Below are 22,500 nucleotides of genomic sequence, written 5' to 3'. Positions count from 1 at the left end.
AAAAAAAGTCTAAATTTATCTAACTAAATCAACAGACTATATATCTATATCATGACACAAGCTTATCCAAAACAAATAAGTAAAAGCAAATGACAGTTATAAAGCAACTTAAACACGTCAGAAATAACTGGATTTCCTAGATTTGCGATTGCAGTCCAGGTCACACTCCCGCACCAGCCCCTAGATAAAGTATCCCATAATTTTCTCATTGTAGTGGCCTTGGTACCTCCGCTCTATCTCCTTCACATCTTGGTGGAATTGTTCGCCCTGTTCTTCTGATTAGGTTCCCATATTGTCCTTGAATTTGTCCAGGTAAGCATCTAGTGTATGAAGTTTAAGGGACATCTTGCATCCCATGGCGCCAAAATCCTTTACCAGATTCTGCACCAGCTGCTATTCACAACAGTAGTGAGAGACCCAGGGCTTGTCCTGGTCCTTCCGGTAGGCTTCATAAACCTTCACCGACGTTTCCAAAGAGAATGTTTTGCCTCTCTTCTTTATGTACTTCCCGCATTGAAATATATGCAATCAGAAAATATGGATCATATAGATCTGAAAGTATAAATTATAAACACGCTAATTCAGGCTATAGTCATCAAATTTTGAAGAAAAAAAATCTAGCACCAAATTGCACCAACAACTGCATTTGAAAATATAACATCAATTACTTTTACAGCAATCCTATAATTTCTATTAGGTCGAATGCGAGTGACTATCCTTGATTTTTTACAAACTCAAACTTATAACTGTTTAATAGCATTTTTTTTTTTTTTTTTTACTTATTTATTTGGGACCTAAGTAACACAAGGAAAGTGATTCCAAGCCAGGAACAGGTTTTTTTTAACATGGTGTAATTCAGAAAGATGTCCCTTTTTTTCGAATACTTGACAAATTTGCCCACATCACTGTATCTATGAAGGGAATCTTATTATTTGTTCATTTCTACTGTTCATTTCACGCACGTGACATATATAGTAGTATGTCATGTGCCTGAAATGAACGGGCATTCTAATGGTAATGTGCAGAGCTGGGCGCGTCCTTCGCTGCGTTCCGCTTTAGTTTGGCCGTGGTTAGCGCTCCTAAACTATTAAAGCTTAAGAGACAGGTTCATATCCAAATAGAAGTACGGTAGCCCACATACTATACCAAAGAAAAATTTCGTAGGCCAAATACTATACCGGCAACTATATTGCTTTAATAGTTTGGGAGCGCTAACCGTGGCCAAACTAAAGCGGAACGCACCGAGGAACGCTCCCAGCTCTGGTAATGTGCATGATAAGTCACTGTTTTATAATTATCTGCCGGATAATATTCCTGACGACTGCATAAAACAAGGCCTGATAAAAACAATTTTATCTATCGCCAAATCGACTCATTAGGCAAAATCTACTTCTGTCGCCTACAAAGTTACTTTATGAATTTGGACACATCGCATTTTTTATCATATTCGTATCTCAAACGCGATAAAAAAAAAGTGTAGCGAAATGTAACGAAACGATGGAACAATGTAGCAAGACGACCGAAACAATGTAGCGAAACGACCGAAAAATGTAGCGAAACGACCGAAACAATGTAGCGAAACGAACGAACAATGTAGCGAAATGTAGCGAAACAATCGAAAAATGTAGCGAAACGACCGAAACAATAAGCGAAACGACCGAACAATGTAGCGAAATGAAGCGAAACGACCGAACAATGTAAGGAAACGACCGAAACAATGTAGCGAAGCGACCGAACAATGTAGCGAAATGGCTGGTAGCGAACTGGCCATGTAGAGAAAAGAAAGTTACTTTATAAGCCTGCCGAACAATGTAGTGAAATGGTTGGTAGCGAAACGACCAGATACCCTCATACACTGCACGAAATACAACACGCAGCGCCAGGTGCTTATACATCACTGCAGACTCAACAACATTTAGTTAAACGGTGACAAATCTCTTGGCCAATGATTGTTTCCTTATTGACAAAGTAGTGTTTTATTTGCGCACAGCAGGACTGTTGTGGAAATTGCAATGATAAATTAAACTGGACTGCAGGTTCACTAATGTTTTGTTGCTGACATACAAGCTTTAAATTGTTCTTTCCAGTTTTGGGGGAATCTAATATTCAGCTTTCCTCATCGCCCTCCATAACATCTGCTTGGGTACTCTATCGAATACTTTTTCTAGATCTAATAAAGCCACATGCTTCTTATGTCCCATTCCCAGGATTTTTCCATGATAATTTTTAGGGCAGAAACCAAATCCGTCGTCCCGCGACCTGGTCTAAATCCGTGCTGGGCTTCATGTAATACATCTTCCACTATACTTCGTAATTTCTTCTCAAGAATTCTCTCATAATTTTTCCTATATGTGAAAGCAGAGCTATACCTCTGTAGTTTGAGCAATTCGTTCTGTCACCTTTTTTGAAGACGGGGTGTACCACAGCTTTACTCCAGTCTTGTGGTATTTCTCCAGCATCCCATGCTACATTGAATAGTCTAGCGAGTATATTAATTGCTGCCATCCCCCTAAACTTAAATATCCAGTAGCTTTATTGCTACGCATTTTCAATAGAGTATCTTTAACATCTGATACCGTAATCCTATCTACCATGTTTCCCGTGAATTGCTCATCAAACTCTATTTCTTCTTCTTCCACTTCTGCTGTTCCTCCATTTTCTGGGGCATTCAAGAGGTTCCTGAAATATTCCTCCCATCTTTCATCCACCCTCTCTGGTTCTGTTAGTAATTCTCCTGTAGTATTCTTAACAGATAACTGCTGTTCGTTACCCCCTTCCTATAAGACTTGGCCATAGAAAAAAGTAATTTTCTTGTTCCTTCAACGTCATTTTGCAAGTCCTCACCTATATTCCTCCAGACGTTATCTCTAGCCCTATTTTGAACTGTTTTGGCTGTGTTCCTTAAATTTACATATCTTTGCCGACTCTCTTCAGTACGTACTTTGAGCCAATGCCTGAAAGCTCTATTTTTATTAGCTACGGCTTCTCTTACCTCCTCTGTCCAGTATGCAGACCTTTTCTTCTTAGTACCTCCTATCCACTTGACACCAACTACTTCCTCTGCGATCTTCAATAAATCCCCTTTAACTTCTTGCCACATCGTTTCCAAGGTAGTTTCTCTTTCAGGTAATTGAATATTACTTAGTCTCGCTTCTAGGTCTCTCTTAACTGCTTCTTCTTGCAGTCTTTCAACTTTGATTCTTTGTTTACAGGGTCTTTTAAGAATCGGAGGAGGCTGATGATTAATTTTACATACTACTACACGATGGTCAGAATCCAACGACAAGGATGGGAATGCCTTGACATCGTGCACCAAACTCTTACGACTTGTCAATACAAGGTCAATCATGGATTTTTGACTATATTCTTCTCTTTCTGCATTCCAGCGGTACCAGGTCCATTTGTGTTCTGGCCTATGATTAAAAAAGGTGTTCATTATTGCCATCTGGTTTCTAATGCAGAACTCAACAATCCTTTCTCCATCTGGGTTTGAATCACCAATTCCAAAAGCACCGATTATATCCTCTATGCCATGCCTATTTACACCTACATGTCCATTCAGGTCACCCAACACTATTAGATTTTCCTTCTGAGGGTATGAATCTATTGTGGCTTGTAACGATTCATAAAATTCTTCCTTCTCATCAACATTTCTTCCTTGTTGCGGGGCATAAACTTGTATCAGATTTCATTTTTTATATTTCAGCTTTAATGTAATTCCTATTATTCTGTTACTGACATATTTAACGTCCATGATTCGATTTCCTAAATCAGGCGTCACCCATAAAACCGACTCAGTATTTTCCTTCTTCTGTACCACTATGAGTCAACACAAAGTTTTCATATAGTGTCTTTTTCCCATGTTTTTTAGTGCAGGTTTCTGCCAGACCAATTATATCCCAGTGTCTCTCACACATTAAATCAACAAGTTTTTCTTCTTTATCTCTCAAAGTTCCGACATTGAGGGTAGCTAGCTTCATATTGATCCGTGGTTTTCTATCTCGTGAGTCATTTTCATCCCTAGGTCGATGCTGTACGTTCCGTCCATTCCGAGGCTTAGCATGCGGTTCTCTTTATAGGTAATTTCTTCATTTTCTATGTTTTCCTTTCATTTCTTAATCTTTGCGTACTTTCCTTCTTTCAGTCATTTCTTGTGTTTTGTTATTTACCTCTTTTTTAAGTTTTCACTATTGGTAGTATAATTAATTTTCCTCTTTTCATTTTCACGCTTAACCTCTATTATATAATTTTTCATTACCTTAAGTTCGGTTCTTAGTTCTGAGTTTGTTTTTCTTAGGTCGGAAATCTCGATGTTAGCTTGGGCTAAGCAATCCATTAATTCTACAATTTCTTTCCTTAGTTCCATGACTTCGTTCTCCCACCATTTTCTATTTTTACTCATTTCCCTTTCTATGTCTAAGATTCGACTTAAATTTCTTCTCTCGTACTTACCAAAGCCTGAAAACGATTCTTCATCATATATCCGTTTTATCGTTGGTGTTTTAAAATGCCTGTTTACATTGCACTTCGGCGTGGCGTCCCTAGATGTCTCTGCTGTCGAGTCATCTTTCGATTCAAACTTATCGTTGCTTTCCTGCATTTTTTCTTATTTCGTCAAACTAGCACTGCAGAGACTTCATTGTGGGTACCCACAATTGCTCCCCCTCCCACTCAATGCAAACCAGGCTTCCTTCTTTCGTTGTATATTCAAGAATTTTCCTCTTCTACGGAGTACAAACGAAGAGATGTTTACTGTGTATGTGTGTTTACCTAATTGTACTTACCTAATTATAGTATACAGGAAAAGGAGCAATACTCGTTGGGTCACGTCTCCTATTCTCTAAATTTTTAGCATACCTAACCCTAAATTCATGAATTGTTCCAACTTAATTTATATCACTGATTTCCAATTATCATATTTAGATTTGAACTCGTGTATTGTTTGACCTTTGGCTATGTCACTTCCTAAGCTATTCTAGGTATTTATGCATCTATATGGAAACCGTATTTCTTCACATCCTTTCGACATGTGGTCTTTCTTAATTTGCTCTCATGACCTTTTAAAGTCCTCCCATCTTTAATTAGAAGATCTCTTCTGTTGGTGCAATCTATTCCCTTTTGTGACCTGAATACTGTAACCATATCACCCCTTTCTCTTCAATCTTTCAAAATTGTGTGTATGTGGTTTGTGTGTTTTTGTGCATAGTGAATAATGTAATGTTATAATGAAGGTTCTGTGGTATATTCTAAAAACCAGAATTTTTATTCAGGTAAGCTGTCACTTGAAAGAAGATAAACTAATCAGGAAGAGAATTTTGAAAATGAAGTAGTAACAAGACACCTACCTCCTCTGATGACCCCAGACACAGCTCCTCCTTATGATGAGCTACTGACCATTCTTGTAGCTGTGCAAGTAGGCTGAGGACCTGAAAAGATTGAAGAGGGAATGGGTAATGCACCTGTCAAGGCCATAGTTCAGCAGACCAAATTCGAACTCACTTTATAGTAAATCAATATGAATGTGAGGCATATATGTATGTTAATAACTCCCTCAACTTTTACTAGATGGAAATCTTGCAGCCTAGCAACGTTCGTCAGGCCCTCCCACAGATTCCTCTGGGAAGAAACTTTGACCTGTTGTCTGTGTTGTATTAATGTGGGACTGTTTCTATGCCATTGGCTGAAAGTGAAAGGTGGAAGGAAACAGTCGCTACTTGTATGTTCTCCATATGTGAAAATGTGAAAAAGTTGAAAGATATCTTGGGCCCAGGTATCTGTCATTGGTACATGTGTGCATGTGCATGCATGCAATAATTTCAATGTAGGCGTACGTGTATATTCACCAAATTGAGTATTACAAGACCAAAATTTCTAATATCCCATATTTTTTATTCTTACATTTATTCATATGTTGGTTCTATGTGGGGGTTTCAATGAGTTAAACACCAGTGATATTCAAGAACATCTACATATATCACAACACGTCAACTTCCCCACACATGGCGTCAACACGCTTGACCTCATTCTAAGTGACATGAGTGAACTGTACCTCCCCCCTCCTCCCCCCAATTGGTCGGTCCACCCACACTTCCATCCTGTGGTCGCCGGCCAGCACCACTTCGTTGGCACACAGCACCACCACTCGCTTTCACAGGCCCATGCCCGACTCACACTTGCGTGAATTTGGACAATGGATTACTCAACATCCATGGACAGAGGTGCTCGCAGTGGAGGGAGTTCAGGAGAAGTGGGACATCTATATCAATATAATTACGCAGGCCTTCCATCGTTACTTCCCTTTGAAACAGACGCGGACACACCCAGCCGATGCCCCATGGATCACTCCCAGGATTAAGAGACTGATTCAACAGCGTGCTAAAGCTTTTTACACTGACATCAACCTTTTTAGACAACTCCGGAACAAAGTCATAAGGGAAATCAAAAGAGCCAAGAAAATGTACTACCCCAACAAGATCAAGCACTTACAGCAGAACAGCAGCCTGTGGTTTAACAGGGTCAAAAGCTTGTGTGGTATGAGGCAGGCATCTGACATCCCCCTCCTATCACAATTTTCACCAGACCTTGCGGCTGAGCAAATAAATGATCACTTTGCATCCATCTGTCAAACGCTGCCCCGTATTGACCTCTCCTCCCTGCTTTCCTCCCCTTCACTCCCCCCACCCCCCACAGTAAATGTTTTTCAGGTTGCCAATAAGTTCGCCAGCATCAAGTCAAAGCGGTCCTCTACATCCGTAGATTTACCCATCAAGATTGATCGTGAATTTGTTCGCGAACTTGCCATCCCGATCTGTTCAATAATCAATGCCTCACTTAAGCAGAGCAAATGTCCCACGGATTGGAAGACAGGCTTCGTTACTCTCATCCCCAAATTATCCAATCCCCAATCCTTTAGTGATCTCAGAACCATTACTATCACTCCCATTCCTAGTCTTATTTGTGAATATTTTGCCTTCGAGTGGGCATACTCCAAAATCAGGAAATTCATTGATCCCCAGCAGTTTGTTAACGTGAAAACATCCTCCACTATCTTATTAGCTTCCTTGACTTTATAGAAATCTCGACCAGCGCAAGACTTCACTTGCAGTGGCGTTCATTGGCTTCATGAAACCCTTCGACCTTGTTGACCATACCACTATCATCACCAAAGCCATCCACCTTGGCCTTCCTACCTCCTTGATGGCTTGGCTATCTGACTTCCTGACGGACCGTTGTCAAGCTGTCAGATATCAGGGACACGTCTCTGCAGTCCAGTACCTATCCTGTGGGGTACCACAGGGAACAAGAATGGGGCCACTGTGTTTCCTGATACTCATCAACGATGCCCTGGGAGACACACCGCACAGGTGGAGATATGTTGATGACTGCACGGTGGGGATCCCTGTGACCAACACTGACCTGAAATACGACCCACTGCAGGACACGCTGGACAAGCTACACACATGCACAGTGCACAACAGTCTCCATCAACCACAAGCAAACTGTGGTAATGCACTTCCACACCTTCAATGACGTTCTCCCTCCTCTCCTGCTGACAATGACGGCCAACCCCTACAAGTAGTCCAGTCAACTAAGCTGCTGGAGATAACCATCGACAATAAGTTGACCTGGAAGGAGAACACCGCCAACACCGTCAGGGCAGCCTTCTACAAGCTGTATATGCTGCGTCGACTGAGTTCATTAGGGGCTCAGGCTGAAGATCTCAAGACCATCTACACTTCCTTCATTTTACCCAAGTTGATGTACACATCACCCTCCTGGGCCTCCTCACTCACAATCACGTAGCAGCGACAGCTGGATAAAGTGCAGAAAACAGCCTGTCGCACAATCCTTGGCAAAGAATACACCACCTATCAACACGCTCTCACCACACTATGACTACCTATCCTTGCTGACTTCTATCTTCAGAGTCTGAGGTCGTTTGCGGTCACCCTAGTTAAACATCCTCGACAACGGAACCTGTTACCTCCACAGGTACCACGACCACGGCTGCAGGTGCGACATCATAATACCATCAAGCCGATCAGAGCACGCACCGATCGGTATAAGAGCCCCATGCCGATATTTGTGGACTTAATCAACAAGAATTAACATTGTTGTACTACACACCTATTCCTTAGCTTACTTTTTTTTAATACTTGTAAACATCTTTTCAATGTCATAGTTTCATAATGTTATACTCTTGTAGGATGTATATTTTCAAGAATGATGCTGCTATACCCAATAAACAGATTATTATTATTATTATTATTATTATTATTATTATTATATATATATATATATATATATATATATATATATATATATATATATATATATATATATATATATATATATTGACTATATTACGACAAATAAGACTGAAGGTGGAAGAAGCAGACGAGGAGTAATGAGAGAATTTCACGCTACGTTTCGACCCGCAGGGTCTTGATCACAAAGCTGATCACAAAGCACAAAGCTGATCACAAAGCTTTGTGATCAAGACCCTGCGGGTCGAAACGTTAAAGTGTGAAATTCTCTCATTACTCCTCGTCTGCTTCATCCACCTTCAGTCATATATCTATCTATCTATCTATCTATATATATATATATATATATATATATATATATATATATATATATAAATATATACTATCAGACAATCTCCTTGACAGTAGCGCACGATTGGTGTCGCTGTTCACTAGCGAATTTCTCAAATATATATATTACATATATATATAAATATATATATACATACATATATATATATATATATATATATATATATAAACAGTTACGACTATAGACCCGTCGAACGTCAAGAATTGATATTTACGTATATACGTGAATATAGGTCTATATACTCGTGTGTACTTATGTAGACTTTGGTAAGGTGTGAGATATGCCGGCTTTCCCACGATCTTCCTCATTGCGAGAGCCTTGCTCGCAACCGTCAGCGCGACGTACGAGAAAGTTAAATTTAGTACTGCTACCTTTATATACGTATTTATTTCTTCTTTTGCTTTGTCAACGTGTTCCATTCATTGCATAAGGATTTATGTATGTGTATTATCTTATGGACCTATCTTGTCAATCTTAGGAACTGATTTACGTAATATTTGGGAAATTGCAATTTTTTTTTGGTTTTCGGATATCGCCTGCATTAGTGTGGGAAAGCAAGACTGCACCTGTGCGCGCGCGTTCTGACCAAGAATTGCGTGGGAGCGTAGTTTTTGGCAACAGTGTTCCAGTTTCCATTTACGTATGTATTTATAGACTTTAATATAAAAACCTTTAAGTTTCTTCTTGTATCTAAGATTGACAAGGTAACGTTATTATACATTATTTGTATGGCCATTTTTGTAAAGAACATGTCCATGGATATATTCTAAATCTATGATGTTCATTGCCTCTGGCGACATTTGGCAGCTTTTTTGTTGGCTTGCGGGAAAGTATATATACTAGTCGTGTAACTGTCTAGATCAAGGGTTCCCAGAGTTGTGATTAGAAGGAAAGAGACCATACAACACCCGCCCGTCTGCCCCTCCCTAGCACCGCCACTGATTCAACTCTTCTGGAACCCAAACCCAACCTGGGGATAAACAGGCAACGCTCGCCCCACCTGTGGCTCATCAGGAACGCGCTCGCCAGCGGTGGTGGCGAGGAGTTATCTCCTTTGCCGCTACCGGTCTGGTTACGGACCGATATCTTCGTTGACGTCGGCAGGCGGGTGTGCACCGTCCGTCTGCCCCCCCCCCCTCGCACCGCCACTGGATCAGCTCTACAGGACTTTAAACCCAAACCCTGGGGAAAAACAGGCTACGCTCGCCCCACCTGTGGCTTATCAGGACCGCCCTCTACACGCGGGAAGTGAACTCAACTCACTTCTCGTAAGATACACACATACACCTCTCACGAACAGTGCCACAACACACGCACAAACATCTACACTTACTTTTTCTTCGACTAAAATTCGCTTCCTTTCTAACTTTCTCTTCTACTACATCTTCTCATTTCAGTTTACCTCCCACTAAAGATTTTTCCGTTTTTCCACCTTTCTCTACTACTACGCCTCCTACCATTTTCTAAACTTTCGTTGGTGATCCTAATCCTAACCCCGGCGTCAAGCGCTGCCCTCCAAGCTCCCGGTTCATTTCTCCCGAGCCACGACCACCAATAAACCCCTAATGGCTCGCAATTCGCCCGGTGGCAATAGCCCTCTTTTATACGCTACTATCTTTTCATTTTCCTACAGACATTCTTCCCCTCCCACAAAAACCGATCCCGCGCAAGCGAGGTGGTCTTTCCTAGAGATTCAGATTCAGGGTTCCCAAGGTGGTCGATATCGACCCCCAGGGGTCGATAAGACCATCCAAGGGGTCGACAAATAGCCAAGGGGTCGAAAGGGAGTCAGTAGATTGCTAGGGGTTGATGAAACCATCCATGGGGTTGAAAGGGGGTCAGTAGATTCCTATGGGGTCGAAAGGCAGTCTTTAAAATTAAATGGTTAGCATGAAATGATCCTGTTCTCTTTCCGTACTGAAAGAGTGAGAATAACCAACCAACCAATATCTAAACTTAAAGAAAAAACATGTCAGTTCATTCTAAGTCGAAAATCCTCCCCATTCTGTGCATGTAGGGAGAATCTCACATATAACCACATCGTGAATGAATATCAAGATGACGAGCTTGTGTAATATTAATGGCTTGAATAGTTCTTATTGTAACATAATAAAGAATATATAACATAAATATTTATTCTAAAACACTTATGTTTATGTGTATGTGAAAGTATCTGTATCATTATTGGAACGCCGTCGCCTTGATGAATGTTGTCATTTAGACCTTTTATAACGGATCAAAATGATGATAATAACACTATTGATAACTAGAACTATAACAATAACAATAATGAAAATAATAATAGTAATAATAACAATAACAATAAGGATAATAATACTGCGTGTTTGGCACCACACAACTATGATAATAATATAATTAGCATTAATAACAATAACAACACCAATAACAATAATAATAATAATAATAATAAAATGACATAATTCGTGAATTAATAGTTTGGGGGTCTATAGAAAATCTTAAACTTTACTAGAGGGGTCGATGAGCTGAAAAGTTTGGGAACCCCTGGGCTAGATCGTCTCTGTTCTTTTACAAAGTCCCTTCTTGCTCCTTTCTTTCTTTGCATGGCCTTATACTTAATTTTCTACCTTTCCTGGACATAGATTTTGATTTATAAGTCGTAGAATTTATCGACATCGTATATCTACGTAAGCCTTTTGTAGGAATTAGTATTCCTTTTTCTTTTGATAGTCAATATATTTCCTCGACTTTGTGTATTTACGAATTAGCTCTATTCCCGCAAAATACAACTAGGTAAATACCACAGCATTATCACAATTGTTAATTTTCTTTCTAATGATTTTAATTCTCCTCACTATGCTTCTGACTTTGGGAGGATGAGCATAAACGAGCTGTCCAAAGTTATCCAATTTGATAACACACAAGTTGACATTTTGACTTCAAGGAGTCATTCTCAAAATAATAAATTTCAAATCAACACAATCAAACAGGCACAGAACAACTACATTTTCACAGAATGAACATGATGACGCATTTCCATATACTTTATAAACAAGTTCTAAGGTGACATAGAAAGACTTATATTAGTGTGTGGGCCGCCGACCTGACCCGAGCTGATCTCAGAGGCGGGGGAGGGGGAGTCGGGGCAGTAGGCAATGCAAGAGGGGCGGACACAATCCCACTATTGGTAGGATTAGTTCTCACATGTCTTGAAGAGCTATTGAATAAGGGAATGGCCGTTACCATATTAGACTGAATATTAATGGTAGGAGCCCATTCCCTAATATACATAGCTTCTAACATTTTTAATTCTCTAATATCATTACATTGGGTAACTACTTCAGTGTTGTTAACAATGGTTGCTCTATCAAGGGAAGACTGGTGCTCATTCTGAAAATTACTTCTAATCACTCCCTGTTGGAGGTTAAGCATTAGGCGATGACTGAGACTACAAATCACCCAATGTATACACATTCGTGGAGTGTGCAGTCTCCAAATTACAGTTAAATTTGTACACAACATTAGTTATTGACAGAGTCCCAGGCTTGCCGAAAAAATTATTTTTCAGCACGAAGGAGCAAATGCAAGGGTTCTTATAGAAAACCACCATTTGCAGTTGCTCCTTTGTGCTGAAAAATTATTATTTATAAGGTATATGGAAACACATTGACTTGTTCATTCTGTGATTTTTTTCTCTTTTTAATTTATTAGTTTGAGAATGACTCCTTGAAGTTGAAATGTCAACTTGTGTGTTATTAAAATGGATAAATTTGGACAGCTTGTTTATGCTCATCCTCCCAAAGTCAGAACATTAGTGAGGAGAATTGAAAACATTACAAAGAAAATTAATAAATGTGATAATGCTGTGGTGTTTAACTCAGTTTGCATTAAAGAGAACCTGCACCCATGTATACTATATATATATATATATATATATATATATATATATATATATATATATACATATATATATATACATATATATATATATATATATAATATATATATATATATACATATATATATATATATATATATATATATATGCACACACACACACACACGTACGTCGGACACACGGCGAAGATTGGAACTCCGGAAAAGAAGTACAATTTTCGTGGATATCAACAAGGGAGTACCTTGTTGTATTAGTAGGGAAGAGGGAAAGCTCGTAGTGTAGCGGGAAGGTGAGGAAAGAGGAGAGAGGGATTATTGAGGAAAATTGAAGGAAATGAGAAAGGGGACGAATGGGCCTCGGATCTTAGGAGAAGTGTAAACAAACGGGGGGCAGAATACACAGGCGAGGAACAAGGAAGTAGAGGTGTCAAAAGCAGAAATATAAATAATAGCAGCTCAATGGAAAAAGAAGATAACTGCTTTTATGGATTTAATGAGGGAGGAGGTGACACCCTCCCCCGACTAGTAAATCTAGAGGAGAAATTAAAAAAAAAAAAGAAAAAAAAAGAAAAAAATGAACGAAGAATGGGAGGTTAGGTTTGACCAATTATCACAGCTTACCCAAAGAATTGATAAACTGGAAGAACTAAAGAGGAAGAATCAAAACCTAACTAAAGAAATAGAAGAATTAAAAAGACAGTTAAAAGAGGTAAAATATGAGAATGAGGAATTAAAGAAGAATAAAGAAAATAAAGAGTCCATAGCAAATGAAGCACAGGGTTGGAGAAAAGTCCAAGACAACAACAAAATTGTATTTGGAGATATAGTGACACAACAGATGAAAGAACAAACTAAGGACACCGTTATTAAAGTTATGAGAGAAAAGGAGAATATAGTAAGAGACTTAGTGGACAAAAAGAAATGTATAATTATATTAGGGATGGAAGAGAAGTATAATCCAAATAGAACCACAAGAGGAAAAGGAAAAGGTAAACAAGATATTTGAAGTAGTTCAAGAAGATGGACAAGAAACAGGGAAGGAAATTTAAGAAATATATAGAATAGGGAAATACAATACAGATAAGACTAGACCAATTAAGATCAAATTCGGGTCACAAACGACAGCAGAGAATATCTTAGCAAAAACAGGTAAACTAACTGCCAGTGAACAATATAAACAAGTATGGATAAAAAGATAAATGAATAAAGAGGAAAGAGAGGATGAGAAAACAAAAAGACTAGAAGCTAAGGAAAAAACTAGAAAAGAACAGAGTAAGAAAAAGAGAAATTCTATTGGAGAGTAGTGGATATGAAAGTGAGGAAATGGTTCATAGCAGAGAAAAATGGAAAGGAAACAGAAAACACAATGGAATTAGCGAAAATTAAGAGTGTCTTACACAAATATAAATGGATTAATAACAGGCTTGAACGAACTGAATGATTTCCTGATGAAAAAAGAACCGGACATAATGGGAATTGTAGAGACAAAATTGAAAGGTCCACTACCACCCAACAGTGTAGGACATGGTGCATATAATTATTGGATTGGAAACAGAGAGGTAAAACAAGGAGGTGGAGTTATGTTCCTGAATAAGAAGGATATAAATGTGAGGAATGTCACATATGGAAAGAATAGAGTAGAGATGATTATGATGGAAGTGGAGGACAGGGATGGGAAGAACAGGAAGTTTGTAGTAAATTATGTGCCTCCTAAAACAGGGGGTGGGAAGAGAGAGAACACAAAAGTATCTTAGAAGACACAAAGATAACACTAAGTAAGATAATAGAAGATGGGGGAATAGTTATAATGAGTGACTTTAATTGTAAAGAAATCTGCTAGGAAGAGATGACAGTGAAGGGTGGAGACGACCTATGGGGAAATGTACTACTTCATATGATTATAGAACATACAATGGATACAAGAGAATACTAGGTATAATGAGTAAGAACCATCGAGACTGGACCTAATAATCACATCAGAACCCAAAATAGTGGACAAGATCGAATATAAGACGCCAATAAGTAAAAGTGACCACATTTTGCTTGAACTGGAATTAAATGAGGAAAAATACATGGAATAAAATGAACGATATAGAAAGGAAAGATGGATGTATGGAATTACAAATTTTGGTAAAATAAGGGAATTCTTTCAAAAAACAAACTGGGAAAGGATACACAAGGAGGAAACAACAGTAGAAGAGAAATGGAATATTTTGACAAAAATTTATAAAGGAGTGAAAAAGTATGTTCCAAGACAAAAGCAAGAAAAAGGATATGTAAAATGTTGGTACAACAAAAGATGTAGGGAGTTAAAGGACAAAAGGGATAAAGCTTGGGTAAAATGGAAAAAAGAAAAAAAAAACGAAAAATGGAAAATATATATTGTACTGGTTATAGAAACCAATATGTACAAGTGTGCACAGAAGGAAAGAGAAAATACAAAAAGGATGTCATAGAAAAATGTAAAGATCAACCAAAACTATTTTATAGATTTGTAAACAACAAACTGAAAAACAAACAAGAATTAGTGAAACTACGACAAGGAGGAATAGAATACACAGAGGAAATAGAAATGGCAGAAATTATGAACAAACATTTTAAATCAGTGTTTACGAGGGAGAACATACAACTTAGAGATGTCGAGTGGGAGGGGAAAGTCCCCCCCTATGAAAGAGATAGAAGTAATAAGGAATGAAATAATGAATCACTTGAATAATCTCGATGTCAGAAAATAGCATGGTCCAGATGAAATGGCAAACTGGATTTTGAGAGAATGCAGGAACAAACTAACAGACAAAATACATAGTCTAATAAGTAGTTCATTGAAAGAAGGAAAAGTTCCAGAAGATTGGAAAAGAGCAAATATAGTACCAGTATATAAAGGGGGAAACAAAGAAGACCCTACAAACTATAGACCAGTCTCTCTCATAAGTACAGTAGCTAAAATTTGTGAAAGAATCATCCAAATTAGATGGCTAAAGCATTTGGAAAAAAACAATGTACTAAATCCGAGGCAGTTTGGATTTAAACAAGGAAGATCATGTGTCACAAACTTGATGTGTTTCTATTCAAGACTAATAGATATAATACAGGAAAGAGATAGATGGGCTGATTGTGCATTTCTAGACCTGAAAAAAAGCTTTTGATGAGGTGCCTCATAAGAAATTGCTAAAGAAATTAGAAACTGCAGGAGGAATACAGGGCAAACTGCTGAAGTGGATGAAAGACTTCTTGCATGAAAGAAAAATGAGAGTGGTGATAAGAGATAAACATTCCAATTGGGATGAGGTGATTAGTGGAGTTCCACAAGGAACAGTTTTGGCCCCAATAATGTTTGCTATATGTATATTAATGATATGGATGAAGGAATTGAAAGTTATATGAGCTTCTTCGCAGATGATGCAAAAATGTTGAAAAAAGTGAACACAAAAGAAGATTATGAGTCACTGCAGAGTGATCTCAATAAAGTATGTATGGGAATGGAGTAGGAAGTGGGAGATGGAATTCAACATTAAGAAGTGTAGTATAATGGAATTTGGAAGAAGCAAAAAAAGAATAGTGGGATCATATACATTGGGAGAGGAAGAAATTAAAAAAGTGGAAAAAGAGAAGGACTTAGAAGTTATTATTATGAATAATATGTCCCCTTTCAATCTATCAAGACCAATGAAAGTGGCCTTTGACTACATGGATGAAGAAATGGTAAAGAAAATATTAGTTACATTGATATGGATCAAAAGGTCTCCTGTCGGCATGCTCCGCCTTTGTAATCCTTTGTATACAGTACTGTGACACTATGGACACCTGGTACTAAAAAGAACATAAAAAAAATTAGAAAGAATTCAAAGAGCAATAACATAGATGTCACCAACACTCTCCAAATTGACATACAAAGATTGGACAAACTCAAACTACCAACCCTGAAACAAAGAAGAGAAAGAGGAGATCTACTAACCATCTACAGAATTATGAAAAGGATGGAAGTCCTTGATTGAGATAATTTACCAAAGTAGGATAGGTGAAAAACAAGAGGACATGAAAATAAACTTAAAAAGTATAGTTACAGAAGAGATCTGAAAAAAATAGCTTCCCTCACAGAGTGATAGATATCTGGAACAAACTGAATGAGGAAACAGTGAATGCAAAAACGATACAAAAATTTAAGATCAAACTGGATACTGAAAGATACAAAAGTGGGTCACTGCGAGCATAGCTCTCTTCCCGTAAAATACAACTAGGTAAATACAACTAGGTAAATATCCTCTTCATATGATACTCTGTGGGGAGAATTTAGTTTCAGTGTGCAGTCTGAGTGGGGTGGTTTTGTTGCAACCTGTGCATCCTGGTACATCACTGTGCTTTATCCTGAAATATTTATAAGTTATTTGTGTTCCTTTTGCTGATAGCTGAGAACCATACTGTGAAAGCATTGTAAGTAGTTCTTATGAATTACTTGAAGACAATTATTAGTTCCTTTCTGTTGTCCAAGGCCAGATCTTTGACATATGGGCTGAAGTTCATATGAATATCAAATGTAAGGTCTAGAATTGTGGGGTTCTTTTCCAATGGATGAGTTTAATAATTTAATTCTACTGTATGGCAGTTTTTATTCAGGATGTCTGAAGTGAGCAATGTTAATGCTGATTTCTTGGGTGAAGTCTCCATTCTATAATTTCTGATCCATTGTTCTGATATGTTAATATAGGCTTGGGTGTTTTTGGTGGTGATTTTGTAGTTACTATGCTAGGTTATCATTGTTTGGTCATATGCATAAGAAAGAACTTTGGTATTGAATTCTGGTTCTGAGTTTGGAAGATTACTTATGAAGAGATTGAATAGCATATTACACTCTAGGGACTCCCTTTTTTTGGGGGGAGGGGGGGTTAATCTGCACTTTCTTCTTGGTGTGAAGTTGGTAGGCCATAGTTAATGAATCAATAGATAAGATATGGGAACTAGCAATAGTTGACTTATTCAAGTATGTTTAGTTAAGAAAGGATGCAAAGGAAGAGAAGAAAACACAGGAAAATAAAAAAAGAGGATAATTAAGGAGAGGATAGCTTTTTGTTAGCAAGTAATACACCAGAAACTGAGGAAATGGTTCCTTAAATATAAAATATTCAGAGAAGAAAGAAAAGTCATAAACAAAAGAAACAGACAAGCATATATAAGAACAAGAAGAGGAAAAGAACTTTGAGATACGGGGGGGTGCGGTGCTGCTGGAGCTCACTGGAATACTACTCCAGCATCTCTGCAAGTGGGTGATTCTATTTTCTTTTATAGCTTGATAATTACATTTTTTATAATTAGTGAGTGCAAATGCAAAATACTTAATCATTGTGTGATATACAGTGGGCCCACTGTATAAAGAAACAAGATAGGAATGGCTGGCTTTTGCAGGCTCTCGAGACCTCTGACCTATAACATTGGTATTGCAAAATAACCACATGAGAATGAAATTAAGAAAACATAGCTATAGAAGAGAACTGAAGAAGAACAGTTTTCCACATAGAGTTTTAGACACTTGGAACAAACTGGATAATGAAATAGTAAGCGCAAAAACCATTCACGAGTTTAAAAGCAAACTAGACACTGAGAGATACAATGGCGGGACAACACGAGCATAGCTCCCCTTCCCGCAAAATACAACTAGGTAAATACTAGGTAAAGAAGGGAAACTTGTAGACAGTAAGTACTTTCATATACTACATCTTCAGTCTGAAGACGTAAAATACGAAAGTACTTACTGTCTACAAGTTTCCCTTCTCCTGTGGTTATTTTGCATATATATATATATATACATATATATATATACATATATACATATATATATATATTATATATATATATTATATTTATATATATATATATTTATATATGTATATATATATGTATGTATGGTACATGCCTATTCACTCCTTCATTATATTCATCCATCAAAACCTCCCATTTCTCTTCCACTTTTGTCTCTTCCATGTAGAATTTTTCCAAATTTGCATTCTGAAAGAATTTATTTAATATTCTAAAGTCTGTTTTGTTGTACATCAATCTTCCTTTCCTATACTTTTCATTTCTCTCCATATATATCTTCCTTTAGTTCAGTCTCTATAAGTATATGGTCACTCTTTCCAAGTGGTGTCTTGTATTCAATTTTATCCACAATTTCATGTTCTGTTGTAAATACTAAATCCAGCCTCGACAGTTCCTCATTACTTCAGTATCTGGTGTTTTCACTGACCCACTGTGTCACTGTACAGTACCAGACAAAAGTGATGGCCAGGTGGGGCAGGAGGACAAGAATTTTGCCCATTTTATAACCATACCCATAGGAGATAGTATTGAATTTGGACAAAAGTGATGGCCGGGCTGTGTGTACTGTAGGATAGTCTGAGTCATGTGGCAGCACAAAATGGCGTTTAGTGTGCATCTAGCTGTTGTGGGAAGAGGATTGCTGCAGTGAGTGCTCGTAGAATTTTCTCTCTGATGTGTCGCATTTTTACCTCTCCAGGCATCACTACGACCCTAATATGACCTCTCGGAGGGAATATTCACATGAAGCAGTTGCTCAGATAACTGCTTTAAAGGAATCTGGCCTGCAAACCAAGTAAATAGTGCACCAAATTGGTGGCAGTGATGGGTTCCTTCACAGGGCCGCACCTCTTGTAATTCAGGTCCTTGATGCAGCAGAGTACTGTCCTCACAGACACACCACCAAACAGATCTGGGTTGTCCTGCTTGATTTTCTTGGCTGTGGTTCTTAGATTCCAAAGAACGTTTCAAAATATTGTGGGCCCGACCTAAAGTCTTCTTAGGCCTACCAGACCTTGATTTTGAAGATGGCAGGTTGTTCCCTCCCTCCTCATAAAATCTGGCAACCCACCAGTGCACTGTTCTCTTACTAGCACCAATTTGCTGCACTATTTACTTGGTTTGTAGGCCATATTCCTTTAAAGTAATTATCTGAGCAACTGCTTCACATGAATATTCCCTCCTAGAGATCATATTAGGGTCATAGGGATACCTGGAGTGGTAAAAATGTGATGCACTGGAGAGAAAATTCTACGAGCACTCACTGCAGCAATCCTCTTCCCACAACAGTTAGATGCACACTAACCGCCATTTTGTGCTGCCACGCGACTCAGACTATCCTACACACACAGCTCAGCCATCACTTTTGTCCGAATGCAATATTATCTCCTATGGGTATGATTATAAAACGGGCAAAATTCTTTTCCTCCCGCCCCACCCAGCCATCACTTTTATCTGGTACAGTATATTCCATGGTCATGTCCAGTAATACATTACCCCACAAGTCTTCTCTGCCTTTCACTGTCATTTCCTTCCAACAAATTTCTTTGCAGTTTAAGTCCCCCATAATTACCAGGTGACCTCCACCCAATAGTATCTCACTTAATGAATGCCTTGTATCTTTAAGCATTTTCATGTGCTTATTCTCTCTCCAAGCGCTTGTTTTTGAAGGCACATAAATCACCACAAACTTTCTACTTTTCATGTCTTTGTCTTTGACTTTTATCATGATCAGTTCTGCATTGCTTTTGCCCTCCATAATTTTAGTCACATTCAAGTTTTTTTCGGCCAAGAACATGATTCCTTCTCCCTGTTTCTTGTTTCTGTTTTTAATCCAGTAGTAGAGCTTGTGTCAGGATTAGAAATGGAGAGAGTGAGTGATTCGAGGTAAAGGTGGGACTTCGTCATGGATGCGTTATGTCGCCCTGGCTGTTCAACTTATACATGGATGGGGTGGTGCAAGAGGTAAATGCAAGGGTAGTGGGTCAGGGATTGGAGATGATTAAAGAAAATGGAGAAAAGTGGGAGGTGAGCCAGCTGTTCTTTGCAGACGACACTGCGCTTGTGGCAGGATCGGAGGAGGGATTGAGGAAGTTGGTGACAGAGTTTGGGAGAGTGTGTGAAAGAAGAAAGCTGAAGACAAATCTGGGTAAAAGTAAGGTGATGAGATGTACAAGGGGTGAAAGTGGCAGTAGACTGGAAGTGAGCATTAAGGGAGAGTGACTGGAGGAAGTGGATAGTTTTAGATACTTGGGTGCAAATGTGGCAGGAAAAGGTGGAGTGGAGGTGGAGGTAGAATGTAGATTGAGAGAAGCGAGTAAATGCCTTGGTGGATTAAAAAGTGTAATGAGGAATAGACATTTGGGAATGGATGCTAAGAGGAGACTGTATGAAGGAGTGATTGTGCCAACAGCACTGTATGGAGCAGAAACATGGAACATAAGAGAGGAAGAGAGGAGTTTGAATGTGTTTGAGATGAGGTGTCTGAGAAGTATGATGGGGGTTACTAGGCTAGATAGAGTGAGAAATGAGGAGGTGAGGAGGAGAACAGGGGTGGAAAGGGAGTTGGGAGATAGGGTTGATGAAAGAGTATTAGGATGGTTTGGACAAATGGAAAGAATGAGTGAAGAAAGACTAGTAAAAGAGGTATGGAAGGCAGATGTGGAGGGAGTGAACATGAGGGGACATCCTAGGATGAGGTGGATGGATGGGGTGAAGGGGGCTTTGGGGAAGAGGGGAATGTCTGTTGAGGAAGGACGGGAGAGGACAGAAGACAGGGGTGAATGGAGAATGGTTGTATATAAATGATGTTGTGATGCATGAGGTGGAATGGGCGGGTGGATGGGGGATGAGGTAGTATGTGTGAGCAAAACTTGATGCAGCCCGAAGGGATTTCTCCCCATCTTCTCCTTTTATGCATGGGGGGACGGAGAAGGGGGGTCGCCGATTTAATGAAGCAGCCTTGCTGTGGATGTGCTGTGTCTTGCAACACTGCTTCTGACCCAGGGCAGTGGACAAGGTGCAGGGATGACCCGTCATCCAGGAGGTGCTAAGATAAGAGGGAGGGTGGAGGGGTGTGGAGTGCATTCAGGGATGGAATGAGTGGGAATGATTTTATGCCTTTTCCTTCTTGGCTACCCCCCTTGTAAGGGGGAAAATGCCTTGGTATACGTATGTAATTGTATAACATTTGTCCAACATTAATGGGTGGTATTGAACCCTTAATTTTGTCTCCACAATGCCCATTATGTCTGGTTTTTCTTCTAACAGGTTAATCATTTAGTTCATTCAGTCCTGAAATTAATCCACCAATGTTAGTATAGGCCACTTTTAATTTTTTTCTTTCTCCTTTTTTTTTTTTTTTGCTTCACCCAATCTGATGTACCATTTTCTCAGTCTCATGTTGATTACCCTCCAATAGAATTCCTTGCTTTTGGTCTCCGTTCTCTTCACATTTTTTCCTTAGCTTCATCTTTTAGTGTCTTTTCTTTTTCTAATTCCTCAACACTCATTTCTCTTTTTATCCATTTCTTATTGTAATGTTCACTCCTTGCAAACTTGCTTGCTTTTTCTAATATGTGTTCTACTACCATTTATGATCTTGTGATCTTTGTATGTATGTATGTATGTATGTATGTATGTATGTATGTTTGAATGAGGCATTTGGCAAAGCCCCATACAACAAACTGATATGGAAGTTAGAAATTGTGTCTTAATGGGAATACACAGAAATGGGTAAAAGACTTTATAAATGAAAGACACATGAGAACATTATTGAAAGATGAAAAGTCAGACTGGAGAGGAGTGACTAGCAGAGTACTACAAGGTTCAATTCTGGCAGCTGTAATGTTCCTATTATATATAGATTATATGAAAGGAATAGTTATACAAACTTATTTGCAGATGATGTCAACATCATGTAGGAAGTGAAAAATAATGAGGACTGCATACTACAACAGAAAGACTATGATTAGGATTTATGAATAAAGCCAGATGTGGAAAAATAATTTCTGATACAAAGAAATGTAAAATATTGGAATTTGAGCAAAGTAAGAAAATTAATAAACCAAATAGACTGATGAAATATTATAAAATGAGAAATTACTAGCAAAGGCAAAGAAGGACAAGGATTCAGGGATTATACTCAGGGATGATCTATTGCCAGTCATATAAAGAAAATAACAGGAAAGACTTTTA

General features: G+C 38.5%; 3 protein-coding genes across 8 annotated transcripts in view; 1 reads left to right on the top strand and 2 right to left on the bottom strand.

Annotated features, from left to right (window-relative positions):
* The window catches only part of LOC143017846 (dystrobrevin beta-like), a 436,897-nt gene that overhangs the window by 406,844 nt on the left and 7,553 nt on the right, over window positions 1-22,500 (bottom strand). For all 6 annotated transcript variants that reach the window (XM_076172805.1, XM_076172802.1, XM_076172806.1 and 3 more), the window contains exon 2: window positions 5,346-5,426. The gene's annotated coding sequence lies outside the window, so the exon portion shown is untranslated. The remainder of the gene's footprint in view (window positions 1-5,345; window positions 5,427-22,500) is intronic.
* On the bottom strand, window positions 2,466-4,600 carry LOC143017963 (uncharacterized). The gene is made up of 3 exons (XM_076173000.1): window positions 4,453-4,600; window positions 2,845-3,657; window positions 2,466-2,719 (listed from the first exon to the last, which is right to left on the bottom strand). The coding sequence occupies exons 1-3, from the start codon at window positions 4,598-4,600 to the stop codon at window positions 2,466-2,468; spliced, it is 1,215 nt and encodes a 404-aa protein (XP_076029115.1).
* On the top strand, window positions 6,114-18,853 carry LOC143017962 (uncharacterized). The gene is made up of 2 exons (XM_076172999.1): window positions 6,114-6,636; window positions 18,753-18,853. Exons 1-2 carry the CDS (start codon window positions 6,159-6,161, stop codon window positions 18,851-18,853), a joined length of 579 nt encoding a protein of 192 aa, XP_076029114.1. The 5' UTR covers window positions 6,114-6,158.

The sequence above is a fragment of the Oratosquilla oratoria genome, chromosome 33 (genome assembly GCF_046742065.1).
Source record: "Oratosquilla oratoria isolate Oo_2021 chromosome 33, ASM4674206v1, whole genome shotgun sequence".
Lineage (NCBI taxonomy): Eukaryota > Metazoa > Arthropoda > Malacostraca > Stomatopoda > Squillidae > Oratosquilla > Oratosquilla oratoria.
This window is presented reverse-complemented; position numbering and strand designations above follow the sequence as displayed.